The 26,760-nt window shown below is 37.7% G+C and overlaps 1 protein-coding gene across 6 annotated transcripts in view; it reads left to right on the top strand.

The window, feature by feature from the left end:
- Crag (DENN domain-containing protein Crag) overlaps positions 1-26,760 on the top strand; it is a 579,187-nt gene that overhangs the window by 457,244 nt on the left and 95,183 nt on the right. For all 6 annotated transcript variants that reach the window (XM_068225395.1, XM_068225392.1, XM_068225393.1 and 3 more), the window contains 6 exons: positions 1,880-2,085; positions 3,153-3,216; positions 9,041-9,172; positions 9,316-9,467; positions 18,259-18,335; positions 18,443-18,610. In XM_068225395.1, the coding sequence (XP_068081496.1) occupies positions 1,880-2,085; positions 3,153-3,216; positions 9,041-9,172; positions 9,316-9,467; positions 18,259-18,335; positions 18,443-18,610 (799 nt within the window). The remainder of the gene's footprint in view (positions 1-1,879; positions 2,086-3,152; positions 3,217-9,040; positions 9,173-9,315; positions 9,468-18,258; positions 18,336-18,442; positions 18,611-26,760) is intronic.

Raw genomic sequence — 26,760 nt, 5'->3', positions numbered from 1 at the left:
TCAACATCATCATCATCATCATCGACCAACTCCAGTATACCAGGTGTGATATACAAGCCCCTTCCATTTTATTCAGTCCATGGACCATTCTTCATTCACAATCTGCTCCCATTCCTGACCTCTCTCCTCTACATCCTTCTTCACTAAGTCTGTCCATTTTTCTCTAGGTCTGCCTACTGGGTCTCCTCCCCCTTATTTCTCTTTTATATTCCTTAAAAAATTATCAGTCGATCACTATTGATCTGCATTTAGGGCAGTCACCCAGGTCGCAGATACCTTATCTGTTTTTTCCCTAGCCTTTTCTTAAATGATCACAAAGAAATTGGAAATTTATTGAACTCCCTTAGTAAGTTATTCCAATCCATAACTCCCCTTCTTATAAATAAATGTTTTCCCCAATTTGTCCTCTTGAATTCCAACTTTATCTTCATACTGTGATCTTTCCTAGTTTTAAGGACACCACTCAGACTTATTTGTCTACTAATGTCCTTCCACGCCATCTCTCCTCTACCAGCTCAGAACATACAACTTAGTCGAGCAGTTCGTCTCCTTTCTCCCAAGTCTTCCCAGCCCAAACTTTGCAACATTTTTGTAACACTACTCTTTTGTCGTAAATCACCCAGAACAAATCAAGCAGCTTTTCTTTAGATTTTTTCCAGTGGAACTATACTCTAGTTGGGGTCTTACCAGAGATTTATACGCTCTCTCCTTTACATCCTTATTACAACCCCTAAATACCCTCATAACCATGTGCAGAGATCTGTACCCTTTATTTACAATCCCATTTATGTGATTACCCCAATGAAGATCTTTCCTTATATTAACACCTAGGCACTTACAATGATTCCCATAAGGAATTTTCAGTCCATCAACACAGTTATTAAAACTGACAGGACTTTTCCTATTTGTGAAACTCACAACTTGACTTTTAACCCTGTGTATCATCATACCATTGTCTACTGTCCATTTCACAATGTTATCAATGTCATTTTGCAGTTGCTCATAATCTTGTAACTTATTTATTACTCTATACAGAATAACATCATCCGCAAAAAGCCTTATCTCTGATTCCACTTCTTTACTCATATCATTTACACATATAAGAAAAAATAATACTGCCTTGAGGAATTCCCCTCTTAATTATTACAGGGTCAGATGGGCTCTCAGTTCTATTTTCTAAAAATATAGTCACCCATTCAGTCACCCTTTTGTCTAGTCCAATTGCACTCATTTTTGCCAGTAGTCTCCCATGATCTACACTATCAAATGCCTTAGATAGGTGAACTACGATACAGTCCATTTGACCTCCAGAATCCAAGATATCTGCTATATCTTGCTGGAATCCTACAAGTTGAGCTTCAGTAGAATAACCTTTCCTAAATCCGAACTGCCTTCTATCAAACCATTTATTAATTTTGCAAACGTGTAATATAATCAGAAAGAATGCTTTCCCAAAGCTTACACACAATGCATGTCAAACTGACTGGCCTGTAACTTTCAGCTTTATGTCTATCACCCTTTCCTTTATGCACAGGGGCTACTATAGAAACTCTCCATTCATTTGTTATAGCTCCGTAATGCAAACAATAAGTACATCAGATATGGTACTATATCCCAACCAATTACTCAAAGCTCTTGTGAGTTATTATTGCCATGAACCCTCGAGTCTTTCATGGTTTGTATACCTTTACTGTCAGTGAAAATTTTATGCAAAACCAATGATCCTCAGTACAATTGTGGCCCTACTTGTAAGCATTACACAAACACTTAAGATGTTGACAAGCTCTGGAAATATCTTTGGCCAGCTAGAATACTTTTACAGTTCATACAGTTTGAAATTTTTTAAAAAGGAGTTCATAGATTTTTTATTTTTGTCTAGGCATCGTTTGAGTGAACGTGATAGCTCATTCTATGAGGAGGATACTGCAGATGCAACAGTCGCAGCACCTGAGGAGAGACGACGAATATCAAGCGAGTTCTCACCTCTTGCTGTTCAGCAACATATTGATGCTTGGGGCAGCAATCTCATGGAACTTTTCAGTGATGGTAGCCGAAAAGGCAGTTCATCAAATTTGCAACCATTAGGTAAAGGATTCTCCTGTTTTCTGCAGAATGTTTATCAAAAATATATGTGTAACTTAATGATAATATACGTGCAAATTATATAAACTACAATACAATCATAAATAGGGCCCAGATGATTATGACCTAAAAATGTTAAAAATATGCAAGCATTTATGACCTAAAAGTGTATTAAAATATGACTTTAAAACTTTCTGGTAACATTTTCGAAATCTTCATAATTTTGCCACTTTTTAAATTAACATTATCTTGAAAATATACTTTTAAAATCTAGAACATTCAGTAATAATAAATAAATAAATAAATAAATAAATAAATAAATAAATAAATAAATAAATTATATTAATTTTATACTCATTCCGGAGGTAACTCTCGACTGCACAGAATGAAATATATGTCACATTTTGATGGGCGATCAGAAAGAATTATAATAGCAAATTACATATATTTTAAAGTTTTCAAACAGGACCAATTTTCTGTTTTCACGCAACATTGACTTGTGATATAGATGTTGATTCCCATAGGGAAAAAGACTGCTGAACATCGCAGGATATTATTGGGTCATATTTGAAATACGTCAATTGAGGCTCACTATTCTGTTGCTTTATATGCATCTGTCTCTTTGTATACATCTTACTCTCCTGATTCACATAAATATATATTTCTAAGAAAGATAATGTTGGAAATTACAGACAACAATTAGGAGATGTGAAAAATCCGTATTTGAGACTACTGAAGGTAGGTATGAAAAAATGGAATAAAATAGATAAAAATATTACAAAAACACGAAAATTCACAGGGAAATATGACCATAATATGAAAAATTACCAGAAAATGACAAAGTACTTTAGAAGAGCCAAAATATTACTTTATATGACCCACGAAAATTCCATAATTTTAGTCACTGTAGACAAAACCATGTTTAAGTTGTATTTTCCATGGAAATAAAATACGTCATAAACATCTGGGCACTAACATAAATATAAATAATAATGTGAATTATTAAATTCGAATAGTTCAGTATTTTTATATATTGGTCTTTATTTATTTATTTTTTTATTTTTTGACAGGTTCTCTGACAATTCAACAGCAGCCGTACCCAGAAAACTTATATCCTAAAGACATAATTACCAGGTATGGGCATTTTTGTGTTTTGTGTGATGTAGCATATATGCACTTCTGAACTTGTGATGGAATGATATACTCAGTTCATAATACAATTAAATATTACTCAGAATCCAGTGAATAATATATTTTTTTATTTTTTATTTATGAACAAGAGGGTGGAAGCCTGGAGATATACAGTAAAACCTCATTAATTCAAAGTCGATGGGACGCAAAAATCAGACTTCGAAAGACGTGATTTCAAATTAACTGCCAACTTGTAAATCATAAATGCCAACCCTTGCCACATCACGAAATATTCTAAGACCCATTACTGCATGCAATAACCTTGATTCATAGTTAAAACCTTTCAAGTGCCATGAAATAAAACTATTTCTAAAATGTATCCGACAAGGTGCATTTACAGTATTCAAATGCTGCACTTGGATAACTCACTGGCAAACATAACCTCACGCAACAAAAGGGGAAAAATCACTATTCAGAGACAAAGAGAAATCTATGCTGGCTCTCCAGAGCAAATGCTTCATTCATTGGATTACTGTTACTATATGCTTTTTGTTTTTTTTGTTTTTTTTCTTTCTTTACGTCGCACCGACGCAGATAGGTCTTATGGCGACGATGGGAGAGGAAAGGCCTAGGAAGTGGAAGGAAGCGGCCGTGGCCTTAATTAAGGTACAGCCTCGGCATTTGCCTGGTGTGAAAATGGGAAACCACGGAAAACCATCTTCAGGGCTGCCGACAGTGGGGCTTGAACCCACTATCTCCCGATTACTGGATACTGGCCGCACTTAAGCGACTGCAGCTATCGAGCTCGGTGTATATATTGCATTTTTAGGTGCCTTGTACTTGCACAGAAAGTACCTGATGCCCTTAAAACATAGTAGCTTATCAAACTTTCCTATGATGAGGAGAGAGGAAGTCTCATTTCTGTCTGCATTGCAACACAGGACATTGACTCAATCCTTGTACAATTTCCCACCCACTTCTCTCGTAATTCAGAAATGCCTACCCTTGCCATGTCACAAAATATTGTAAGACCCATTAATGCATGCAATAACCTTGATTCACAGTTTAAAGCTCTCAAATGCCATGGAAAAAACTAGTTCCGAAATGTATCCAACAAGGTGCATTTACAGTATACAAATAATGAACTTTTATAACTTACTGGCAAACATAAACTCACGCATCGAAAGGTAGAAAACAAACACAATTAAAAAACGAGGAGAAATCTATGCTGGCTCCCCTGTGCAAGTGCTTTATTCATTGGATTACTGTACTGTTTGCAATTTTAGATGCCTTGTACTTTGACGGAAAGTGCCCGATTCCCTTAAAACATGGTTTGTCGAACTTTCCTATGATGGGAGAAAGTCTCTTGCTTCCGTCTACATTGCAACACAGTTGACTGACCCCACCTTGTACGATTTCCCACCATGGCGCTTCTCTCCTTTAAACCCATAAGTATGTTTGGGCTCGGTGTTAAAGGACAATGCAGTTTCATCGGCATTGACTATTGTTCGGTGCATACGAATTGATTATATGAACCACGTTTTTTCACCAACTGCTGGCCTCGCCACTGTTTGTGGATTCTCCTTCTCTGCACACTGCCTGCTACGTGATATTATGTGATGGTCTAGTTGTGAACTTGATTGCCAATCTTTCTCGTTCCTTTTAAAGGATATCAAGTGTAAAAAGCAAACAACAAATAATCATATATTATTACTTCAACATGATAAGACGTAAAAGCACTCTGATTTCAACATGCTATAGCAAAGGAAGTAATGTGTTTCAATAACAAAACTTACCAAATTCTATTAACCTACTAACCTACTAATCAGATTTGTTTACATTACAACAGGGCCGATGACCTCGATGTTAGGCCCCTTTAAACAACAAACATCATCATCATCATACATTACAACACACAGTGTTACATTAACATGTTGCAGGGTGAAGTCCTGTGACACGCTCTCGTACTTTTCACACTTGAATGAATTGCTTTCAGTAACTTCACTGTTATAATCCAAGTTCCACCTTGTCATTAGCATATGTTTTACAATTTCAATCTCTGCTGGCTCCCCTATGCAAGGATTATCATAGGATTACTGAATAACACTTTGAAAAATTGCTGCTTGAGTATGCAAAAATTCAACCACACATCAGACAAGGGATCATCAAAGAACTGTTTGATTAAACTTGGGCACCTGCTTTGTGATTCAAAATATGATTTCAGGGCTGAATACAACTTCAGTACTTCTTCAGAGGAAGGTAACAATGAAAGTCACCTTGTTCAACTGAAACCAAGAACTTTGGAATACTCAGTCTCGACCAAAATCACAAAACTCAATCAAGGAGGTGTTACGTATAGTGTAAATGTGAACATATCAGTAGATTTTCTGCACTACACTTTCAACATGAACTGGAAGACAGTCTCCAGCAGTTTGTGTAGCATTGTTGACAATGTGAGCACTGCAACCAACACCAACAATCAATTTCTCAAGAGTCTTCTGCACGATGGAATAAACATTTTTAGAACCTCACTGAGATGAGTCGCCAGAATTGGTATTAGTGTTGTCTGCACAAAGTCCAACTAGTTTCAAGGTGAAAATCATTTAGCATTTTCAGGACAAATGAGAAAATAATGTCATCATTTTCTCCTACTTGTTCTTCAAAATCTAAAAATTGCACCTTTACCCCCTTGTAAATAAAATAGCGAACAAGAAGGGTAAACGTTTGATGGATTTATGATTTGAGGAGTCTGTGTACACCGAGACATAGTTCACACTTTCCAAGTCCTTTTTCACTTCAGATATGGCAAATGGACTAATCACATTAGTGACTGTAGCTTCACACTTTGTCAGCACACAAATATTTTGGTTTGAAACACTTCTGAAGCAGTTCAGATGTGCAGTCTGCCAAGGGAAATGTATGGTTATGTTTAACAGTGTAGAATACAAAACTGCCTTCAGAAGGTGCCAATTTCTGTTCAGCTGACCCACGTTCAACTCCTCGGAAGAAATAGTGAGAAATGAGCTGGGTGCAGCAGCATTGTAAGCGAGTTTGTGCTTCTTAGTTTCCAAATGTCATACAGTCTCACTTTTCCCGTACTTTGTATTGAAAACAACCTTGAACATTCGGTGCAGCGAACGTCGCTTTTCTATTTATCTGGTACTATAAACAGGTAGAGAAACTGCAATTCGGTATTTATTACACATTCACATTTAACTTTAGGCATGATTACCATGGCTGGCTTACACCATACTCCCTGATCATCTCGATAACTACCACATACCTGCCAAGTATTCTGGTTTTTCTGTAAAATGTACAGATTTTGAGTGTGTTTTACGGTTGTACGGATGAACAACGTTATTGTATGGATTTTGAATATCCACGCTTGTTTTTGCTTTCTGCAGTCAAATTGGATTTATTTGACTTTCGATAGTGTTTGAAATTCAACCGCACACGAATCAGACCAATGTCATCCTTGGACCAATGTCATTAGATTTGACATACTTCAATACAGAAGAGGCCACCTCTTAAGCTCCTCTTGAAGTAATACCTTCATTCCAGCCATGCATTGTTGCCTTTCCACTCCTAAAATCATGTATGCCCAAATTGAAGCAGGAGAGTTGCCGTTTGTCGTATGTGACGCCTGTTGTCAATTTTGGCAGCAGTAATGCTTTCTGCAAATCAAATGACAATACTGTAATATTATCTTGTGCATTCGGGAGATAGTAGGTTCGAATCCCACTATCGGCAGCCCTGAAAATGGTTTTCCGTGGTTTCCCATTTTCACACCAGGCAAATGCTGGGGCTGTACCTTAATTAAGGCCACGGCCGCTTCCTTCCAACTCCTCGGCCTTTCCTATCCCATCGTCGCCATAAGACCTATCTGTGTCGGTGCGACGTAAAGACCCTAGCAAAAAAAAATATATATATATATCATCTTCAGTCTTGGATTCTCCATATCCTTTTTCAGATGATCTCTTGCAGCTTCAGCCATCCTGTGTTGCAATTCCTGCTCCTTTCTTAATCTTAGTAGCTTCTCAGTTTCCACCTCACTAGGTCTGTCTCCTCTGCTTTCATTAGCATGTTTAGCCTGTCGCATGTTTGACTTGTATCCTTTTGTGAAGGTTTGAAGCTGAGACTAAAGTCTCGCCTGAATACCTTTCCGTACAGTGATTGGCTGGGAGGTTTTATATTAGGATCATCTTTTTTCAGCTCATCGGTCTTTCAGTCTATACACCAAACTAAGGTTAAGCCTAGTGTCCAATTACTTTTTTTTGATGAATCTCTTCTGCAGTAGTGACTCACTGTAGTGGGAAAACTATTAATATGATTATGGATGTGAATAATCATTATCATTAAATGAGCATTTTTATTATGTGGCTATGTATTTTCCTCACTTGTCACTAAAAGATGCAGTCTTTGCTTTGGCTATGGCTTGATGTACTCTGCTGCCAGAAATCTGCAGTTTCTTTAAATATGTTTCTTTACATACCTTCACATCATTCCCATCTGTATTAGGAATATAATAATACCTTGAAAACTACTTCTTGACAGATTTAGAACATTTAATTTTGATTGGAGCAGTTTTAACTGAACCTGATATTATTGATGTCTGCACATCCCAAGACCACTCGCGTAAAATGTTTTTTAAAAAAATTATTTTCTCCGTGCAATTTATCTTTTTCCAGCATTTTCCTCTACATGGACATTTAAAACAAATATCTTTCCTTGGACAGTCTCTCCTTTTCTGTTAACACAAGTTTCTCTCTATTTTGTTTCTCCATCATTAGAGGTTTTTTTTTCATTGTTCTTTGTTTCCTTTTTTCGTTTTATTACCAGAAATTTCATGTTCATGTGAAAATCAGATTATTTAGATGTATAAATAAATTCATTTTACAAAATCGATTTATTAAGTATGCGAAATATGAAACCAGATTAAGTTTTTCAATTTCATTACTTTTGTGGGCTTATGAATATGCCAGATACACATGTGGTAATTCTTTAAGAAAATCTTTTGCCAGAGTGAACCAACTCCACATTAAATCATATTTCCCACCCTAAATAAAAAGACATTTCTTAGCACATGGTCAGTATTTTTCTTCCTTCATAATTGGATGGCAACACAGGCCGAAATATCGACATGTACTTGCTATCGATTGTGCAGCGACCATGGGTTTACCATTCGTCAACATGGTTCATTCTGGCATGTGAGAAAAATGACGTCACCTCACATAAATGAGTTTGTTCTATAAATGAAAGTATCACTAGTTATTTTAATCCACTTATCAGCTGATGATTGAGAGGGGGTCATCACTGGATTCATACACATCGGATGAAACAGAACTAAATGGCTCGTCTTCACTTTCAGCATTGTTTTCTGCCATCGCATGGGAGCACGCATGTGACCTATGTTCCAAGGTAGCAATCTTGTGTTGTCACATAGTTCACTTTGGAATACGAGAACGAATAGTACCAACCTTCTGCCAAATAAATCCCTTTCTACAGCAATGATACGAGCCGAGTTGTCAGATAGTTCATTTTGGCATAAGACAAAATGAAATCTTAACATTTTAAAAATGTGAATAGCTCAATTTTTTTTTTTACAAAATGTCACTTAGTTCATTCGGCATAAGACCACTTATATGTGGTAATAAAATAGTCTCCCAGTAGGATCTCTGGGTGAGGAGTGCTACATGTGAAGAGGCAGTCATCGGCAAGATGCTTCCTTTTCCAAATTTCTCATTGTGTCTTTAATATTTGGTTTCTGGAAGTCTCGGTAAACAGTGTAATCATCATAATCATTTATTTATTTTCTTTTCTTGAACAGGGATCCACGAGCACCCACAGCCTTAGAAATCATAATGACTACATGTTCCAAGTGCCATAATTGTTTATCTGTTCTCTATGATGAGGAAATTATGGCTGGATGGGTGCCTGAGGATTCAAACCTCAACACAAAGTGAGTTGAACATAGTCTTTTGCTATTAACTTTGACTAAGAGCAGTATGAATAAATGTAACGTGTGTAGTTTTGATTGATGAACTATATTAACAAAGTGATGATGAAAATTAGATTCTCTATATAGAATTGTTTTGTTATCAGGTGTCAGTTCTGTGACAAGGCAACTGTCCCATTACTCACTGTGAACGTATTGGACTACCGGTTACAACCTCAACCTGTTGTCCCAATTGGCAGTCAAGAGAGTATGGGAGCTGCACGAGTGAAAAGTTCACTCACTCAACTTTCCAGCCTGGGTAATGTCCATTATCATACATTTTGTCATTTTCATCCACTATTCATTCTCAAAGCAAATATTTTATCATTATATTGTATGATACCGGTATGTGTTTATATGAAAATCAAAATTGTATCATTAGTGATATAGTTCATCATTGATAAATGGAATGCATGGATGCACTATATAATTACATTGCCTGCCTGATGGCCATGATTGTTAAGGTGTCAAGTCTAATGGTCTGTCACTGTGGTTAGCCAGTTTGAATTCCATTACTTAAAAACAAAATTTCCCATCAGAATGTTGGCTGGCAGGGTAGGAGAGGTGGCGGTGTACAATTTGTATTCATTAGATTGCGTGCCAAAAGCCTAAATTAAATTCCAAACTTCTCTGCAATATTCAAATGGAGTGAGGGCATATGTCGTTGACAGTGATTCGTCCGTCAGAGGGAGATGAAAGCCTTAAACAGACCCCTTGATGTTATTCGACAGGAGTGTGTGTGTGCTGGCACCAGGTTTCACCCTCTCCCTTCCTACCACCATACATCACGTCATTCCTTTCATCTCATTAATTCCTCTGCTGAGATTAACATCAGGAAGTGCATCTGGTTGTAAAAACTCACTGCAAAGATTCTTTTCACTTCATACCCGAGCCCATAAAGAAATAGGACAAGGTTTGGACACACACTGGATAATTACATTGTTGAAAAAGGGACAAAATATACACAGTATTGTGGTATAGAAACCAGAGGGTCAAACATTTTTGGTCTTACTTTTGTCCGTAACTTATGACTGTATACCTGATCTTGTTGGAGGTTGGGCCAGGCTTAGTGACTTATATGGTAGAGCACTGGCCTTCTGAGTCTAGGTTGTTGAGTTCGATTCCGATTCATTTCAGTGGTATTTGAAGATCCTGTGATATGCCAGCCTCGTGATAGTAGATTTACTAGCATGTAAATGAACTCCTGTAGGACAAAATTCCAGTACCCCTGAATCTTCGAAAATCATGTACAGTAGAACCTTGGATTGCAAGCATAATTCGTTCCGGCAACATGCTTGTAATCCAAAGCGCTCGTATATCAAAGCAAGTTTCCCCATAAGAAACAATTGAAACGCGGATGATTCGTCCACAGCACAAAAATATTTATTCGCATACCACTTCTAAAACAATATATAACATAGAACAAAGTAAAGTGTACTTTACCTTACCATAGAATCATTGTTGGTGTGAGGGAGATGAGAGATGACATGAGAAGAGTTACTGTGAAGCACAAATTTCACTAACGGAATCAGTCCTATCTGTTGGCTCACTTGAATTGTTCTTTTCTTGCAAACGAGGAACCTGTCCAATGACTGTTGCTTTTGCCTCTTTTTGAGGATTTCACAAAAATGTGACATTGCATTGTCATTGAACTGATTCATCGCTCGCACTGCTACAGCCTTATTTGGGTGGTGTTTCTCTACAAAATTTTGCACCATTTCCCACATTTTGCACTTCTCCTGAATCTCAGTTGAAGTGAGAGATTCCATGGACTTTTCCTCCTCCTCTTCCCCGAACGAGATCTTCTCCATAACCTCCTCCTGTTGTTCGCGATGCAGGTCCATCTTCAATGTCCACATCATTCACCTCCAGCCCCATAGTCTTCCCTAAGGACACAATTTCATCGACAATCAGCGGCTTATTTTTACCAACAATCCCCTCAAAGTCACGTCCAAGAACACAGTCGGGCCACAGCTTTCCATAAGCGGAAGTGAGAGCTCTCTTGGTGACTCCATCCTCGGCTTTATCGATGACCTTCAGGCAGTTCACCTTGGGGAAATGATTTCTCCCAAACTCACGGAGGGTAAGGTTTGTTCCTTCGGTCACTTCGAAGCATTGCTGAAATAGTGCTTTGGTGTCTAGTTCCTTGAAGTTCAAAATGACTTGCTGATCCATAGGCTGGAGTAGTGGAGTGGTGTTGGGAGGAAGGAACTAACCTTAATGAACTTGAATTTCTCCAGTAAGTCGTCCTCAAGGCCTCAAGGACTGGAGGATGAGCAGGAACATTGTCCATAACCAGCAAGATGTTGAGCGGCAGATTCTTTTCTGAAAGGTATTTCTTCACTACAGGAACAAAGATCTCGTTCATCTATTCAACAAAGGCACAGGGGAGGCGAAAACGTAGGCACATGTGAACGCTCGTATTGCAGAACCTCACTCGCTTATCAAGTTACAATGTATTTAAAATGTTTGCTCGTCTTGCAAAACACTCGTAGACCAAGTTACTCGCATTCTGAGGTTTCACTGTACAGTAGAACCTCGATAATTTGAAATCGGTTAATTCCAAATCCTGCCCAATTCGAAGAAGCTCTTGTTCCCAGAAACATGAGGTACAGTTTTGCATGTTATTTAAAATGTTTAATTCGGAATACAGATAATTTGTAATACGAAGAACAGTGTTGGTCCCATTACTAAAATTCAGACTTTTAATTCAAAACTGCCTTTATATTTTTAAAAATAGGTCTTTTCCAGAGTAATTTAAATTCAAAATTTATCTGCGTCATGATAGAAGTGTCTTCCGCAATGTCCTGGGGTAGATTTCAGTACTTTCACTCACTTCAGTGTGTCTACAGTGTGCTTCATATATGCTAAGTTTGATTAAAATCGTAATTCTGTTGTATTCAGCGTTTCAAGGAACTCCGTAAGATCATGTAGCAGGCAGTGTGCGGAGAAGCAGAATCTGCGAACACCGGCAATGCCTACAGTTAGCGAAAAAGCGTGGCTCATATAATCAATTCGTACGCACTGAATAATATTGTCAATGCCAATGAAACTGCCTTGTTTCTTTTATTTATGCCGAGCCCAAACGGACTAACAATTTTATAGGTGGGAAGTGCCAGCCGGGAAATCATACAAAGGGGGTCATTGCACTGTACTGCAATGCACACGGAAGCGAGAGACTTCTTCCCTCGTCATAGGGAAGTTCGATAAGCCACGATGTTTTAAGGGCATCGGGTACTTTCCATGCAGGTACAGGACTTCTAAAAATGCGTTCAGTTCAGTAATCCAATGAATAAAGGACTTGCTCAGAAGAGCCAGCATAGATTTCTCGTCGTCTTTGAATCATGCTCTCTTTTTTTTTTTTCTCTCTCCGTGAGGTTTTGTTTGTCAGTGAGTTATCCAAGTGAATACTGTATTGTGAATTTGAATACTGTATAGTACGCGAACCTTTTCTTGAGCCCTGAGCCCCATAGTGTTGAATGGAAACTAGGGCGCAAGAAAAGGTTCGCATACTATAAATGCACCTGTTGGATACATTTTGGAAATGTTTTTTTTTTTTTTTTTCATGGCACTTCAAAGGTTTAAACTGTGAATCAAGGTTAATTGCGTGCAGTACGGGTCTTAGAATATTTATTGATGTTGCAAAGGTTGGCATTTCTGAATTAAGAGTTGGGCGGTTAATTCGAAATCACGTAATTCGAAGTCCGATTTTTGTGTCCCAACAACTTCGAATTAACGAGGTTTTACTGGAGTAGATATTGGGACATAAAACAAATAACATTATTATTTTGAAGGGTGGGAGTCAAGGTCTGTCTAGGGAGGTCAAGTCACGAATGCTACTTATGGAGCCGCCATATTGGGTCTTTAAGCGAGCGTAACCAAAGGCAAGTGTATTCGAATTTAGAGGATTTCAGTACCGTCCATTGAAATGAAAACAAAATACCAACTGTTTTTCATAAAAAATGTAATTGGGCATCTACTGGTCATGTATATATAACTGTATATACATTCACAGCTATTTGAATAGGAAGATAATTAACAGAGCCTGAAATTCTTTTTTGAGAAAAAAGAATCAACAGAAAAGCTCATGTTCTTCTCTTTTACTTCCTTACAACTTGGTCTTACTGTGTTTCTTATTAATATCATCTGTCAAATACGTAATCTTATTGACAGAAACATAGAAATCTGTACAGTACCTGTGTCATATTATGATTACCGGTACATGAAATACTGAACTTGAAGTACTGTATTTAAAGTACTAAACGACGGTTGTAATAAATTACCTTCAGTGTTTTCTTTATTAAGAAAGTAATTTCCGATACCTACTGCGTTTCTAAAAGTTTACCCAAGTATGTTGACAAACACCGAATGCTTCTTGAGTCGAGTGCATTAAAGTATGTATGGTAACTGTTGTTATCCATTCATATGGTATTTCTTTGGGTTCTAAGGCAAAAATATTCTGCCCATATGAAACAAGAGTGATGTTCTTGGCCACTCTTAACTAGTTTATTGATAACCCATGCAGCCATATAGTACGAAGTGGTGGTGGTGATTATTGTTTTAAGGGGAACTACAACTGGACAACCATCCTCTATAAACACTAATCAGAAGAAAACAAATGGAAGGGGACCAACACTTCGAAAAATGAAGGTATCGGCAAAAGAAAGATGAAGGCCACAAAGTGCGTGGAAATGAAAAACTTCCTAGGCCTCGAATGCACTAATGCCGTCGCGGTCGGAAAAGAACAAGTGTTGACCAGGGGAGGTCGGATGGGCTAGAATAGTGAAAGCCATGTAATGACTCAGCTAAGGACCTCGTAGTCACAACCCAAAATAGATTTCCCCCCGTGGGTGGGGCAATAGAACAACACCCACGGTCTCCCTTGCCTGTCATAAGAGGCGACTGAAAGGGGCGTCAGGCGCTCCTAACTAGGGAGCGTAGGTTGTCAACCACGGGGCTCTTAGCTGAGTCCTAATATTCATGCATATAATAATAATAATAACAATAATAATAATAATAATAATAATAATAATAATAATAATAATAATAATAATAATAATAATAATAATGGTTAAGAAAATTAAAGCCATTGCTAGACACGATTCCATAAGAAATAGAAATTCAGTCGCTATTGAGTTAACCTAGGTTAGGCAATTTTAGGGATTGCATTAGGATATTATGTTAGGCTACGGTACATTAAATTACAGTAGTTGGTTAGTGCGAGTGAAGCGAGTGTTGTGATCTTCAAGTATTTGTACAGCCATATAATGTACTCTATAGAGCATTTCAGATGAATGAAATTTAGCTGTAAATAATAACTACAGTACAGTATAAGACTGCTATTATCAATAACATTGTTGTAATGATGGTCAGCTGGACATAAATTGTTAGTTTGAAGTGATAGGCTTATTCTTTGTTGTGATTATAATTGGTAAATGAACAGGAACAAGCATTTCAAATATCTGTGAAACATTTCTACGTTGCATATACGGTTAGAATGATATTGTCTGTAGTTTACATGAAAAGGAGTGGAATGAAATGGCGTTTAGCTTTTAGTGCCAGAAGCGTGTGAGGACAAGTTCGGCTCGCCAAGTGCAGGTCTTTTGATCTGAATCCCGTAGGCGACCTGCGCGTCGTGATGAGGATGAAATGATGAAGACGACACATACACCCAGCCCCTGTGCCAGCAAAATTGACCAATTATGGTTAAAATTTCTGAACCTGCCGGGATTCGAGACTGGGACCCCTATGACCAAAGGCCAGCACACTAACCATTTAGCCATGGAGCCGGACACATGAAAAGGAAATTTTCATAAACATCAATACTACTATTACACACTTCCTGTTACTTTTCTTGCTTGTTTGGAAAGACAATTCTCTTTCTTTGGGAAGTTTCCAATTATATATCAAAGATGTAGGTGGATTAGGGACGTTGAAAATTGTTGGGATGGAATTCCACTTGAGTAGTTTCCGTCCATCTGCCCTCTTTAGTTCAAATTGCGATTCTTCAAAATGATGCTAGAAGAAAATACATAAGACCTATAAATATAAAACATCGTTCATATAAACATACTATCATTCAAGAATAATACGAATGTATAACTTCACTAACCTTGCACAAGAAGCAATTATCTGTAGGTTGACATTTGTCATGCCTTCAGTTTTGTACCCACTGAGCTCTCCTTTGCTTATTTCTCGGGAAGCGAAACACTAATTCCGTCAGCTGTCTTATTTTGACAATTTGTTGCGGCGCAGTGTCCCGTTTTCCTTCAAAATACAAGTAATAACTCGCATCATTACATCGGGCACGCCCACATAACGATATTTGAGACCCAATATGGCCGCCACCGCAAAGGATTGTGGTAGCGTGACCAGACCTCCCTAGACAGACCTTGGTGGGAGTTTGAGATTGATCCAAAAGAAAATTCCTCAAATTGAGGTTTTTGGCTATTATATCAAGTAGCGTACAATGAATTGAGTCTACTCCATGTCTTAATTCACTGGCATTTTCATAGACAGGCCTAATCAACTGCAGTTTATAATTTTCCATTTCTTTTCATTCCACAAGATCTTCTCTTCTTCTGAGCTTCATTATGGGAAGAGATGCTGTCTTGATGTAGGAAGTGTGAGATAGTGTGATAAACTGAACCAGGAACGTAACTCAAAGGAGAAAATTAAACCGTATGGATTAAATATACTACAGTACACTTGAATTGCACTTGTTTGTTCCTTACCAACAATCATATGTTGAGCAAGGAGACACAAAAATGTACAAACTATAATATATATCTTCTTCTACCACTCCTTTTTCCCCACATGTTGGTGAAGTTGCAAACAGTCATATCTTAAATAAGGTCTCAGCCACTCCCTCTCTGTCCTAGACCTTTTCTGCCCAAGCATCAGCAAAAATGACCAGAGTTAGCAGTATACTAAAGAACTACCACAGACTTTTTTCAATACTTTAAAAATATATACCTTATACTAATACTGTAAAAGGCTATCGTGTTAATTGAGTGTGGATAAATTGCTTATATTCTTTCCTTGCCAGAATCAAACAGGATAGACAGATATAAATTCTAAGTAACATTTGTCTTTGATAGAGATCATGGATTTAATCCATGACCTCAATAGGGAAAGGGAATTTTGGACAGTAGAGAAAGGAAAGAACTAACTGGGTTCCTTCTTAGAGGTGAAGCTTCCACGGTGTGAAGAATTATTTAGTTTAATTTCCGGGTTGAACCGTGTTGTAATTGTCTGTACATCACGTACAGTTTGCCAAAATTTCGAATACATTGCAGTATTCTTTGTCAAGGCGACTGAAATACCCCTACTCGATCCGAGGTAATCAGTCTCCCAGGCAGCAATTTTCACTACTAAATAACTAAATAACTGGGTTCCTTGTTTAAGCTCTGGCTCAGGAAGCTGTTGCATTGATTTTAGCCAAATTCTAGTTGCGATGTTAAGAACTTAGTCAGTGGCAAAGACTGGAAATGTAATGTCCATTTCCTTCTGACATCTCTCTCTCTCTCTCTTTCTCTATAACACACTCTCTCTCTCTCTATAACACTCTCTCTCTCTCTCGCTCTCTCTCTTTTTTTTTTGTTTCCTGGATGTTGTGTTTGTTCTGACACTTTCCTCTTCATATTCAGACATCACTCCACACTACTATCCACCACAGAAACACGTAATAGTGGATACATCCCTGCAGATAGGGTTGGTATCAGGAAAGGTATCCGGCTGTGAAATGGCCAAATCCACATGTGCAACACATTTCACACCCGTGATCCAACAGTTGTGGAGAAAAGCTGTAGAAGAAGCAGAAGAAGAATGGAACATCCTTTATCCTATTCATCTAGTGAAGTTTTCATTGCATATTCACCATCAAGATTGAAAAGTAGTGGTGACAAGATACATCTCTGAAAGTCTCCAGCCTACATTCGAAACTGCTGGGACTGTTTATTTTGACTGTTCGTTTTGAATCCTTACAGTAGCTGTATTTTCCTTATGCAGAGACTTGCAGAAATCAATCAGATGGATTGTCCAAACTTTTCCAGAGATGGTTCCATTTGACAGTATCGGAGGCCTTTTGTTAGTCAATAAAGCACAGGTATACCAAAACATTGTATTCCCTAGCCTTCTCAGTGATTTGTCTTAGACTTAAGATCTGTTCACAGGTGTCTCTTCCTTTCATGAATCCATTGTGGACGTCATGGATTTGGTACTCTAATAATGCTCTGAATCGTTTGCGTAGGATATGGAGCGTAACTTTTACTGACATGTGAATCAAAACAATTAAGTGTTAATTTCCACATTTTTCTCTTCAGTCCTTTTGTATGGATTGGGATAAAGGTGGATTGTTGGGCCATCTTTTAGAATTCTATGTTGCCGTTTATATTTTTAACAGCAATTTAATTCCAGCAATGCCTGTAGCGCTTAAGACCTCTGCACTTATTCCTTCAGGCCCACACACTTTTCCAGTTCTCATCATTTTCAAAACCGTTTTTATTTCACCTTCGAGGATGCTTTCGAGATTAAATTACCTTCATGTGGCCTTGTTCATTGCATTGTTCACTGTATACTGACAGTACAGTCTCCATGTCTCTAGAACATTTTGTATACACACGCCATCATCGCCCTGGCGATTCTGTATAGTCCAGAAATGTAGCTTGAATTCTCGAGTGATTATTTAAGAGATCCTGCTGTGATTTTAGTTTGCATGCTCTTCAATCTCAGAACAGAAGTTAGTAAGGAAATTATTACCTCTTCTACAAGAAGACTGAATGTTTTGATCAAGATGAGATATTTGTTCCCTTTTCTCTCGAGTGTCAATGCAATGTTTTGTAAGGCATCTTTTTTTACAGATTGAAGGTCGAGTCATAGACCCATTTTTGCCGTCTAGTGCTTCATACTCCAGATTCTTTCAGAGAGGATCTAACCAGATTTTAGTAACATTCCTGCTGTTACAGGATCCTGTAATATGGAAGCTCTTTGTGCCTATGATTCCTTGAATATTACTTCAGTTGAAATTAAGGGCATGGTCTTGATTTCAGGTATTAGCAATACGTCTGTTGACTCATCAAGTATATCTGAGATGGATGGAGTGCTATCACACATCGAAGAAAGTAAGGTAATTGTGAATTCTTAACATTAATGTTCCATCTAAAAACTGTGCTACAAAAAAGAGTTTATTTGGAAAAGATCTGTCATAATATCAAAGGCCCTTTCATTTTTTAGGAGGAGCTTCCTGGTGAGCCACCTGTAGCTCTTGATCCTATCTCAGTACCGTATCTTAACCCACTGGTGCTACGCAAAGAATTTGAAAATATTCTATACCATGAAGGTGATACCTGTCTTACTCAGCCAAAGTTTGTTGATGAACACCCAATCATATATTGGAATATGGTGAGTAGACATTTTCTAAATCAATTTTTGGGTAAAATTTATTCTAATTATTCATATGAGGGAAGTGATGGGAAACCCAACATTTTGATAAAATGTTTGGTCGGATACTTCATAAGCTGATTGTTCAGTTGGTTACCTCTTATTTTGTGTTCTGTTATTCTGCCATTGTCAGATCTGCCAAAGTGGCTTTAGAGGGGACGTATTACGTCAGTCTCAGTCTATTTCCAAGAGCGAGTCAGAGGAAATATGTGTTTTCTACATGAAAATTGCATCATTGACAGTGACATGTTTTATAATAGAAAGGTATACTGGGCGAATTGGCCATGCGGTTAGAGGCGCGCAGCTGTCAGCTTGTATCCGGAAGGTAGTGGGTTCGAATCCCACTGTCGGCAGCCCTGAAGATGGTTTTCTGTGGTTTCACATTTTCACACCAGGCAAATGCTGGGGCTGTATCTTAAGGCCACGGCTGCTTCCTTCCCACTCCTAGCCCTTTCCTATCCCATTGTTGTCATAAGACCTGTAAATGCAATGCAGTGCAATGTAAAGCAAATTCTAAGAGAAAGGTACCCTATTTACTGCACTTTATCTGTGTTGACTTGTTTTTCTTTCACGCTGTTAACAGACAATCTACCAGAATGGAAACTAAAGATATAAGTTTCATGGCATACAAATATTAGTTTTAAAATGGGATAACTTTCGTGTATTCTCTCCAAATATATCCATTATTTATTTATTGCAAGTCTCTGGCACCAGTCTGTCAATAATTGAATGGTATTATCCATCTGGCATCAGAGACTCCTTAGGTAGTCCTACTTGCACCACCCCTTTCTAGGTGATAATGTAATGGAGATTGTTTAGCTGGAGAGAGATTAAGTTTAGCAGAGATTTACGATGCAGTTGAAGAGAAATAATAATGGACTCGGCCAGAGCAGGCAGAAAGCAGTCTGAAACAGAACTTGCATCTGGTATCATAAAGCTTAAGCATGAATGGAAACTACTGTGTACCAATAAAATAAATTAAAAGAAAAGATATTTATTCAAAAAAAGAAAATATTAAATAAACATGGAATTGCCATAGTTACCTCAAAGAAAATAACAAGTTAAAAGAAATAGAGAAAAATCTCCTAAAGATAAAACATAAAACTGAATCAAGCAAAAAGAAAAAGGGGAACAGGATTAACGGAATTAACTCATGAGCAGTAGATAGTACTATACATCCCATTAATCATTTGTTCTCACACTCACACGACCAGAGACCTCAATACCAAGTCAAACATCGCAAATGTAAATCAGCTGGATACCACATGGGTGCAATCCTTATTATTACACATTCCAGAAACAATCAGCCCACATTACTGAGCCCAAAAGTTTGGCCAATGTACATAACCAGCCACAAAGAAGACTCCCAAAGCCAGATCACAAAAACTCACCACTCTTGTCAGAAAGCTTAACCTATGCTTCTAAGCCAAAAGCATAAACAGATAAAATGAGCGCACCATAGACATAAATAAACATAGGTAACAGGCTTCAGGCATGGGCAGAATTATATTCCCGACACAGGCAAAAGTTTGGTCTCAAAAGGTCAGAAATAAAAACAAGTACTCCATCACTCGAACATACATAATAAGCTGTATGTTCGCTATCTCGCTTGTGACCAAAAAGGGGGATAAAATACCCACAAAAACAAAACATGAATAGAAAGAACACAAATACCAAAAAGGCAGACATGAACCAGGAGGAAATGAATTAATAACATAAAGATATAATGTACTAAAGGTACCTATGGCAGCCTTCTCTAACAAATAGAATATAAGTATACAATGCAGGGTACAGAAAAGCAAGAGACTTTACCTCGTGACATCCGAGATGATAACGGTTCCTAATTACCACTAAGAGGTGGGAACTCTGTAGGTACCTTTCGAAACGATTAAAAGATAGGTGATAGCATAAAAATGCCATCCCCAAACATGCCAACTCCATTTTTCTCACATAGGTCAGTCAGAGAGAGTCAAAGCCAGAAAGTTGTAAAGACAGAGTTATGTCTGAAAAAAGTATTTAGGAACAGATGAGACATCAGAGTCACATGTTGGCATTGGGTCAAGTTAACTATAGATATTATATCTTTAGTGGAAAGGAGCCATTATAGGTTGTGATGGTTAACAAACTCACAATAATAGGAGTTCATTGGCAATGGTAATGATGAGACAAAAGTATTGTTTCATAGTTTAGAACAATAATTTCAAAATATTGCATTTTCATCTGGTCTGATATTTGTGTACATAATTCAGATTGGAACTCAAGTAATTCTCCACTGTAAACATATGCTCTACGTATTTCATTGAGTGTACATCTTACCTGAGGAGTATCTGAAATCTGAACTTTGAGTAATGGCTAATCCACTCATTGAAACTGATGTCCTCTCATAAGAGGATACAAGACACCAGATTGAGAGTGTAATGAAATGGCATCTTAGTTAGCAGTTGGGAAAATCACTGATGAGCTAGGGTAGCATCATTAAAGAATAGCCAGTTTTAATCCCGAGACAGTTGATTTCGTAGAGTTGGTGCAGGATAACCAAATGGAGTTCTTTGTAAACAGTTTCTCTTTGGAGCTGTCTAGGCAGTATTGTCCCCCCACTAGGGACTTCAAAACCTTTGTGTTACTGTGGGGGGGACTTACGTGTCTGATGATTCTGAAAGTAGTGCCAGTTAACACTCTGAACAGCACTAGACTACAAAGGTGTCTCCGAAGTTGCCTGTGAAGTTTATGAACTCTCTTCTTAATTTCTGCTTGGCTGCTGTATACTGAAATTAAGAAAGGTAAATTAATCAGCTGGCTAATACATTCCTTCTGAAATATATAATTAATTAATTTTTCATTAAATTAGTTTCTTTTGATATCATTCTTGGGAACAGATTACACTGTACGACAATGAAAATGTTTCGGGCCGAAAAGTAGCCTATTTTTACATATTTCCACTTGGTGAATTCAAAAATCACCATGAAAATGACCGATTAGCTCTTGCTTTGGAGATGCAGTGACATATACTTTTTTAGAGTCTACATTTTCAGTTTCGGGGAAAGCTGTTTGTAGGTAATAAACATAAGTACTGTTGCTGTGACTGTGAGTTTCTGTTTTAATTAATGCAGAATTTCTGGTTTTGGAGTGCTCTTAACGTGTAAAATTTGTTAAATCAACATACCACGGAAATGTGTAAATTCCGTGAATAATTTTTGTTACATTTGTGGTGAAATAACATTTTCGTCACAGAAACACAATCTGACGCTTCTTGTGAAGACTGCCTATCATCATTATTTTGGTATCAAGGTAGGGGACCAGGATAAGTCATGGGCTTCACGTATATGTTGCAACTCATGTTCAGTTATACTGCGAGAATGGATGAAGAATAAAAAACTATCCATGGGATTTGCTGTGCCTATGTTTTGGCGGGAGCCTACAAAGCCACACACCATATAGATGACTGCTATTTCTGCTTGACTCCACCAATTAAGTCAGGATTGTCAATGAAGAAAATAGAATCCATTGCATATCCAAATCTTCGATCTGCTATTGGACCTATTCCACATTCAGATAGTTCACCAGTTCCTACTCCTCCTTAAAATTATGAAATGGAAATAGAAAGTGAATTCAGTGTAGAAACAGAAGAAACCAACAAGCCTTACTCATCCCTTGACCCTGATTTTGAGGAAAAAGATGATAAACAGCACAGACTGAGTCAAGCAGAATTGAATGATCTCATTCGAGACCTTCACTTAACACAGGATAAGGCAGAACTTCTAGGGTCAAGACTACAGCAATGGAATCTTCTCCAATGTGATGTCAGGATCTCACAGTACAGACAACGTCAGAGGGAACTGCTTCCTTTTTTTTTTCAGAAGAAAAACAATCTTGCTTTTTGCTGCGACGTTAATGGTTTGATGAAAAGTTTGAATTTGATCCATGATCCAACTGAATGGAGGCTATTCATAGATGCAAGCTTAGTTTGAAAGCTGTATTACTTCACAGTGGCAACCAGTTTCCATCTATTCCTGTTGGTCATGCAGTTCACATGAAGGAGATTTATGCAAACATGACAGCCCTTCTCGGCGCAATCAAATACACTGAACACAAGTGGAAAATCTGTGGCTATCTAAAAGTGACAGCTGTGCTCTTAGGAATGAAACTGGGATACACTAAATACTGCTGCTTTTTATGTATGTGGGACAGTAGGGATAGAAAATCACATTATATTAAAGCAGACTGACCTACACGATATCTTAACTCAAGCGAAAAAAATATTGCTGCTAAGCCTCTTGTGGACTCAAAAGATGTTCTTCTTCCACCCCTACTTATAAAGCTCAGTTTGATGAAAAATTTTGTCAAAGGTATGAACCAAGAAGGACAGGCCTTTAAGTACTTAGGAGACAAATTTTCTACATTAAATGATGCAAAAGTTAAGGAAGGTATTTTTGTTGGGCCACAAATTCATCGACTTATAAAGGATCCTGCGTTTGAACGAGTTTTGGAGGGGAAAGAAAAGGAAGCTTGGAAAGCCTTCAAGGAAGTTATTCATGGATTTTTAGGCAACTCAAGAGATGATAACTACTCTCAGTTGGTGTCAGTGCTTCTGCAAAAATACCATCAACTCAGATGCAACATGTCTCTTAAAATCCATTTTCTCCACTCCCACCTAGACTTTTTCCCTCCTAGTTGTGGAGCTGTCGGTGATGAACACGGAGAAAGGTTCCATCAGGATATTTCTGTAATGGAGCAAAGATATCGAGGCTGCTGGAATGAAGCAATGCTTGCGGATTACTGCTGGTTTCTGTGTAGGGATGCTCCAGAAATCGCTTATACAGTAAGAGGCAAGCAAAAAAGCAATGATCTCACAAAGCCACCACATGCTTCTCTTCAGACCCAACCACTTGCTCGGTATTCTTCCATCAGTTTACAACTCTTAAAATGTTACTGTCATTTTTTATTTATTTATTTTTGTTAGGGGCTTTACGTCGCACCGACACAGATAGGTCTTATGGCGACGATGGAATAGGAATGGCCTAGGCGTTGGAAGGAAGCGGCCGTGGCCTTAATTAAGGTACAGCCCCAGCATTTGCCTGGTGTGAAAATGGGAAACCACGGAAAACCATCTTCAGGGCTGCCGACAGTGGGATTCGAACCCCCTATCTCCCGGATGCAAGCTTACAGCCGTGCGCCTCTATGCGCACGGCCAACTCGCCCGGTTTACTGTCATTTTAAAAGTTTCAAATAGACTTTCAATGTTGTTGGCATATGTAATTAAAATGTATCGTTTTCTCTCGATCCATTAAAATAAAATACAGTACTTCGAGTTATTGAATATCACAGAAACTAGAGCTAATAAAAAAAATTATTTGTGATATTCATTTTTCTCAACCCTAAATTAGTAAGAATTGACTCACGAAGTGAAGGAAAACATTCAACTTTTTTTGTTGCTGTACAATGTTATTGTAAAATACGAGTGCATGAGTACTTTTACACATGCAGATATGAAAAATGCATTAATTATCAGTGTGTTAAATAGTTAGAACATAACAATGAAACTGTAATTATTAACTTCATTGGCCACATTGAACCACTTGAGTTCTTCCACATTCACTTTCTTTTTGAAGATTTGGTGACCTGCCCAGTACTTTTGCATTTGTTCCAATCATAATTTTCTCAATTAGTCTCAAATCTCTATAGCACGTCTATGTGTAATTTCTGCTAAAAATTTGTCAGTCTTAAGAAGGGTGTTAATTTTAATTTTGTTCTCTGCAACTGCTATCTCGAGTCCAACTGCTTTGAGTTCTTGCTGAATTTCGTAGATCCATAGCCCTCCTGTCTTTTTTCCTAGATTTATCATCACTAGTTGTCGTAAAAGCTGATCTCCTGGCTGTCGCAAGATGTGAAAGGAATACAAGATTCTTCTTTTCTTCATTGTGCTGGTGATAGGGTCAATCTTTCAATAAACAGTTTCATTAGGACTGATTCTCCAGGCTCCTTCGACCTGGTATTTTTTATTTATGCAAGTTCTGACAATTCTCCTTTCAGGTTTGAGGAGCTAATCAGTTCTTCTTTTATTTTAATTTGGAACAGGGTTTTACAAGCGTACGTGGCTTCTGGGAGAGTTACGGTTTTATAGTGTTGGATCTTAGTATCTATTGACTGGCATTTCATATTATACGTTGACCCGATTAGAAATTGGGCTTTTTTCATTTTGTTAGATGTATTTATCCATGTTTCTCTCTCATTTATGTTGTGTCATGTGAAATTAATTTCTTCATGGTCCACATTGACGATTTATCGCTATTAACAAAGATAGGTTATCCACTTCTCGTTGTTTACCTTATACACCTATCTTAAAAGAAAGTTCAACTACACCAAAGGACATCGCAATAGATTCATATATCAGAAAGATATATTTTTAATGTGTTATTGTGTTATCTTAGTCCCTGTGATGTTTACATCATATATCAAGACTATATTAGACCTTTATTATACGTCTCTCATATTATCTAACTAGTGCACCTATTCTGGAAGAAGGTTGAACTACACTAAAAGACATCAAAAAAATCATATGTTGGAAGAATATATTTTTAATGTATTGTTGTATCTTAAATGTTTAATATTTACATCATATATCAAGACCATAGTTTTCTTACAAGAACAAGTGATTGACATGTGCAAGTGATATAAGTTTAAATAGACTAAAATATGATCATAGCATGTTGCATCAATGAGTCAAAACATACCAGTGTGATACATCCAGTTTTGGTGATTGTAAATTACATATAATGTCTTTTCCCTTTGTGATTCTGATGATGGCTCAGTAGAAAGGTCGAAACTAGTCTTAATATACAGGGTGAAGCAAAATTTGCGTACTCGGGCGTCACAGCGCGACTCCTCACATACCAGCAATAATAAAATGCCCGTCAAAAAAGTTCGTCCTGCGAGTATATCCGGCAGAAAAAGGACGTTGAAGAGTGACAATCTGGCAACACTGTAACAACATGTATGGTAACTATCTCTGTCAGCACGTATTAGTCATGCTGTACAGTTGGTGCAGTGGAGAAAGTTTTGGGTTAGCATGCAAGAGGTCGAGGGTTCAATCCTGGGTTGAGGCGTATGTTTTTTATTTCATAAATGTAGTCCAGGTGGTATGGTCTCTGGCATCTTAATCGTCAACAGCAAATAAATTCACGCCCACGACGTGGAAAGGGCGTCTTTCAAAGCTGACCAATGAAAACGATTGTTCGTCCATCTCTAGGATCGTAGTATGTAAGTGAAAGTGGTTTCTAGAGGACCCGCTGCAATCGCTGTTGTCGATTAAGATGCCAGATACCGTACCACCTGGACTACATTTATGAAATATACCACCTGAACTACAGTTATGAAATGAAAAACATGCGCCTCAACCCACGATCGAACCCTCAACCTCCTGCATGCTAACCCAAAACTCTATACACTGCACCAACTGTACCGCACGACTAATGTGTGCTGACAGAGGTAGTTATCCTACATGTGGTTACAGTGTAGCCAGATTGCCACTCTTCAACGTCCTTTTTCTGCCGGATATACTCGCAGGACAAACTTTTGTGAGAGACATTTTTTTATTGTTAACATGTGAGGAGTCGCGCTGCGACGCCTGAGTGCGCGAATTTCGCTTCACCCTGTATAATGAATAAATACTGATAACATAAAATTTAAGGCATTGAATAGGTAGACCTACCCATCTTTGTTAATAGTAAGTTGTGTGTGATGATTTCTCCAAGATACTTGAATTGTAGAACTATGTAAAAAATTTTAATCATATATGAAGACTTTATTTATGCTTGGGGGTTTCGTAGGCATGATCTCAGTTTTCTCAAAGGCTATTTGTAATCCTATTTTGAGGGCAATGTTTTTGGAGAGTGGTGATCTGAGCACAAACTTCTTTTAATTAAAGAACAATTTTGCAAAAATTAAAAAACATAAAATATGAAAACAAGACTAAGATGTTAACCATCAATAACGGTTGATTTTCTTAGCTGTTTCATTTTCATAATTAATGAAACTATGTTGATTGAAGTATACTTGGATTGTGTTGGATGCTGTCACAGGATTCTCATTGAGGTAACTGCATTTCAACAATC

This window comes from Anabrus simplex, chromosome 1 (assembly GCF_040414725.1).
Source record: "Anabrus simplex isolate iqAnaSimp1 chromosome 1, ASM4041472v1, whole genome shotgun sequence".
Classification (NCBI taxonomy): domain Eukaryota; kingdom Metazoa; phylum Arthropoda; class Insecta; order Orthoptera; family Tettigoniidae; genus Anabrus; species Anabrus simplex.
This window is presented reverse-complemented; position numbering and strand designations above follow the sequence as displayed.